Source organism: Diospyros lotus, chromosome 9, assembly GCF_014633365.1.
Source record: "Diospyros lotus cultivar Yz01 chromosome 9, ASM1463336v1, whole genome shotgun sequence".
Taxonomy (NCBI): Eukaryota; Viridiplantae; Streptophyta; class Magnoliopsida; order Ericales; family Ebenaceae; genus Diospyros; species Diospyros lotus.
In genome coordinates, this window is record NC_068346.1 from 27,188,971 (window position 1) to 27,194,338 (window position 5,368).

The 5,368-nt window shown below is 37.7% G+C and overlaps 1 protein-coding gene across 1 annotated transcript; it reads right to left on the reverse strand.

Moving 5' to 3' along the window:
* Positions 1 to 3,718: 3,718 nt before the first annotated feature.
* Positions 3,719 to 4,375, reverse strand: LOC127809329 (protein MKS1-like). The gene has a single exon (XM_052348094.1). The coding sequence runs from the start codon at positions 4,373 to 4,375 to the stop codon at positions 3,719 to 3,721; it is 657 nt and encodes a 218-aa protein (XP_052204054.1).
* Positions 4,376 to 5,368: the final 993 nt, after the last annotated feature.

The window sequence follows — 5,368 nt, forward strand, 5'->3', positions numbered from 1 at the left end:
TAATAATTAAATAAATAATCATATTACTTATTTAATTATTCTTATTTCTTAAATAATTGCATTTATAATTTAGTAATTCCATAATTACTAAATTTGCCCCCTTTTTCTTTTAAAAACGATTTCTATTGGGTGGGACTTTCTGGGTTCACAATTAAATTGGCAACGAGAATTAATCAATTATTAATTCTCGTAAATCATGAGTGACATCTAGCAATATGTCATGATTACCCAATTTAATGTGAAGCGGGAATGTGAACCTTACATTACGGTGTCCTGCAATACAGTCCCTCTATCATACTATATCCCGACGAGATATGAGATCACGGTCAGTAGGTCAAATCTCTCGATCTCGTCGTATGACCAAATCCAATAATCACACTTGACTAATATGACACAACCTCTACGGAATCCAAATTCCGTCGTCATATTACCTCGGCCAAGGATTTATCGTCAAGTGACCACTGGATCGCATAGGATATCTTCCTCGTATATCTCGAGATGATAGATTCCATGTCTGATGCACACATACCTCGTGTGTCACTGAACTAGGCACATAGATACGTACGGCTATCCCTGATTAGGACAACCATATAATATCGTTGATATCCTAATCCACTAACACACAGATATCCATGTCATCTCAGGTCTAAGGACTAATGCAAATCCGCAGTTAATATTAAATCATTGACCCGTGAGATAAAACCCATGTGATTCAATATTAATAGTCCCGTTCAGTGAACTCGTTCCTATAACGAGCACCCACTCGTCTTTCTTCTGTATCTTATACAGAGTGGTATGAGACCCACCAATCTTGTCTTTCGGTATCTTATACCGAACAAGGAGGAAGACGATGTGCCAGCCTTTACGAGTTACTAATTATCCAAGTTAGGAACTCTATGGCCAGGAACATATTTATAGTATAACGTCTTGTGGATTATCCATCTCGATTATTCTTAACAATTAAGAATGGTATCCACTCCTTATTATACTAAAGGATATTTGTATGTTCAATTTAAATCATATTGCAATTTCAATTAAACATAAAACTTGCCATTAAATAAGGTTTAAAGAATTACAAGATCAAGCCCTATTGTGTCACTAGAACTGGTCTTAAGGGCTTATATCTAACAATATGTTATTTACATCATATTCAGTAGACGTTCAACCAATACCTATTCACATATCTGTTATCTTAATTTCATGTAACATGACATGTGACTCACCATACTTTATTATTAGTGTCTCATACTAATCAAAGGTAGTAATCTATGTACTAGCCCATAATTGTTTAATTATAGTCCCATTCTGATAAATCTAAAAACTAGGAATAATCACATTAAGAAATCTTGTATTAAGATACTCATCGCATATTCTTAACAACTTAAAAATAAGATTTTTATTAGGAGATCTAATAACTCATTCATATACAATTGGAGAGATATAAATGAAGATGTGACTATTTTATTAATTTGCAAGATTTACATCATATGCCCAACGTGTCATTTAAATATGGCATTGGAGCATATCAATAACAGTTTACTCTTGGTTGCATGATCCACTAATTAATACAAAGTTGAGATAAAGAATGGAACTAAGGTGAAACCTCTAGAGAGGTTGGTTCGCTCTCACCACCTGTGAGTGGGAGATGTAGTTTGGACCCAATTTTTGGGGTGACTATACTTTGGTTTGGAGACTTGACTCCGATGTTTGAGGCACTAGTCCACTTGAGATAATGGGATTTTTCCATAAGTCAAATAAATATTAAATTAGTTAAAATTTGAGTAAAGTTTGAATTCCGTGGAATAGAGATTTAATTTGTCTTGATACCAAATTCAAATACTGACTTATCAGATAGTTTGTTTCTCCACTACCAAAAAGGGTAGTAGGGGTGCTTTTATATCCGACTTCTTACCATATAAGTTATTAAAAAGTTGGTTTGTTTCTTCTCTGGTGAGGTTTCTTTCTTCTCTAATATTAAAGGGAGAGAAGGCATTTGGGTGGTAGATTTAGAGGTGCTCTTCCATGGTGACTGCACATTATGATCAGTGAAGCAGAAATAGGTTCAGGACAAAGACCCAAATCTATCAAGTATTTCCAACGATGATTGGAGTTGTAATATTGTTTATTTCTCTACTTGGCCAAAGTTGCCCCAAATGGGGACTTAATTCATCTTTTGGGGCCGGGGTTTCGTCCAGAAATACAATGGATAGACATTAGCAAGTAACACAAACTACATAAGAACTCATATAATATTGGGAATCCAAAGATGAATTTGATAAATCGGCACAATTTTTACAATTCAGAGTAGTCAATAAACAAAAACATACAAAAGCTAAGGGGCTGTTCTCTTTGGCATTTTTAGCCCTTTTTCCATTTTCAATTTTTCAAAACACTCAAAACGCGTTTACTTACTCATTTTCAAAAATGCATTTTGCAAAACACACAAAAAATTTACACAGAAAACTCAAAATGCCAAAAACACGTTTTGGCTGTTTTCAGCCAAAATCAGCCTCCATCCAAAACACGGAAAACAGCCACCGTTTTCATCCCTTTTCTTCAACCTCTCTTCTCTCTTCTCTTTCTCTTCTTTTCTATTCAAGCTCGATCGCCTCCATCGTCCATGCCACCGCCATCACTGCAATCGCTCGCCACGACCATCACTGCCACACCCAAATCTGCCCGCCACTGCCATCTCCCTTGCCCGCTATAGCCCTCCGAGCCCAGATCCTCCACCGCCATTGCCTTCCATGCCAAGATCGGCCACCGCCACCGCCACCGCCATCGCCATCGCCATCGCCATCGCCCTCGCATGTCACTGCCCTCCAAGCCCAAATCTGCCACAGCCACTGCCGGCCACTGCCTTCCACGCCCAGATCCGTCACCGCCACAGCCATCGCTCTCGCCCGCCACTGCCTTCCACGCCCAAGCCATCGCCACCGCCTGCCATGCCCAAATCCAGTCGCCCGCCACCGCCTTCTGCCATTTCTCCCTTCCGCGCCTCCACGCCCAATTAATATAGATTTTGTTATTTTATGCTTTATATATTTTTTAAATATTTATGTTGTGAATAATTTAAATCTCAAAATTAATATCAAATTTAATTTATAGGTAAAAATAAATTTATTATGAAATTAACAGTTGAGTGAAATTAAAAATGACTTAGAATGTACTTTGTAATTTTAATATATTATATATGATTAAATTATATAAGTTGTATTATATTTGAAATTCTTTAAATGAAATTTATAATTTATTTTAAATTAAATTTATTAAATAAATTATCATAAAATAACATTTTACAAAATTTTAAAGTAAATGCATTTTCTAATTTTCTGTTTTGAAAAATAATTTTTCAGAATAACAAAGAGAACGCGTTTTTAAAAATTTCAAAATAGACACTCAAAACACAAAACTCAAAACTCAAAATTAAAATACAAAGAGAACACCATATAAAGAAAACGTGAGAAATGGTTGCCTTTTAAGAAGGGCCGTACATCACAAGGGTCAACAAAGCCATACATTAAAGGCCAATTTAATACAGATCCTCAACTACACATTACATCCTACATCTGCATTCTACACCACATATAATATGAAAGTGCCTATCTCACACATTTCCTTAGACTTTCTCTCTAAACTAAAATTAAAAGAAAATCGTTGGCTGGCTCGATCTTTGATGAATTTTCCAACATATTCTCTCCCACTAAAAAAATCTTGCCTAAAAGTCAAAAAGCCGGTTGAGAAGATCAAATGATGAGGGGGAGGGTGAAACCATAGGAGTCCAAAACAAGTTGGAATTAGGACTCGGCAAGAACACGTTGTTCCAAAGATTGAATGGGCTTTGGCTTGGGCTAAGATCGTGCAACAGTGAATTCCCGTTGTGGTTGAAGGATTCCGGCGAGAAGAGCCCCGGCGGGATGGGCGGCAGGCTGGCCGGCCCCGGTGAAAGGATCCCAGGATTCTTACCCACTTCTACTTCGTCGTCAGCGGTGACCATAACATCAATATTAGCCAATTCACCTCTATCCCTCTCTCGCTGATCCTTGGGGCTCGTCCTCTCGATCGAAGCCAACCTCGCCGCTGGGGAGACGTCGCCGGATGAGGGGCCGGTGAGGCGTTGGACCAAGGACATGAAGTCGGTGGCGGTGGCGTGGATGATTTTGGGGGATACGGCGTAGATGATAAGGGGCTGGTGGGTCTCTGCGGCGGCGGCCTCGTGCGGCTGCGGATGCTGGCGATGCGGGGCGATGGGCGGCTTCTTGATGGCGTGGGACTCTTTCCTGACTTGGAGCTGTGGCGGACGGGGACCCTGTAGCTGTAGTTTTCTCTTCGTCGGCGGAAAGCTGCCGTCGGCTGAGTGTTCCGGGGGATCCATGGCGGAGGGTAATTTGGGTCTCACAAACGGAAAAGGATTGTGTTCGGTGTATCCTGGAAAATTAACAAAGACGGAGGAGGAGGAAGGAGGAGGAGGAGGAGGAGTCGTCGCTGCAATAATTGGCGGTCCTGTGAATGAATAAATGACTGAATGCATAACAATAATAATACCTGGTTTTAGATCTGCTTCCGGTTTTGGTTTCGGGTTCGGCCTTGGAATGGTCAGTTTCCTAGAAATGAAATGGGAAAAGAGCTGACGCACGTGAATGGACTTGCTGTATGCTGCGTAGCCGTAATCTTTGGGCCTACCATAAACCGGGTCGCTCCATTTGCCCCTGTAATACGGGTCGATAACAGATTAATTATTTTATATATATATATATATTTAATTATTATATAATTTTTTATTCATATAATCTATTATTATATTTAGTCAATTTATGCATATCAATTTGTTTATATAATCTATTAATATATTTAATTTAGAAAAAAAATTAGACTGTACTTTGAGTACCCTTAACGTTTAATTTTGTGTTATAATTTTTCTTCTTTCATTAGTTAATTTCGTTAAATATTAAGAAATAATCAAAATATTCTTATATTTAAATTTTTTTTCATTTTTTATTTTTATTTCTCTCTCTTTTCAATTATGATCTCTCTGTCTTAATCAATGATGGGTGCAACAACGACAGTGTTTCTCTTTCCCCTTCTAAGTCTTTATTTATCTTAACAATCGTTCGAGATGCTAAATCTAGATGATGATTTCAGATTTAGAACAATCTAAACACTAGAGACAATGATAGATTCTGCAAAAATGTTGACAAAGGTAAGTCTTCTTCTCTCTCTCTCTTCAAATGGTCAAGGCAGCCGCTGGTTGCTTGTTATTATTTTTATTTTTGTATTTTTAAATTAAAGGTTATTTTTATTTTTTTACTTTTAAATTAAAGGAGAGAAGAGTGAGAAAAAAAAAAAAAAATAAGAGAGACGAACTATA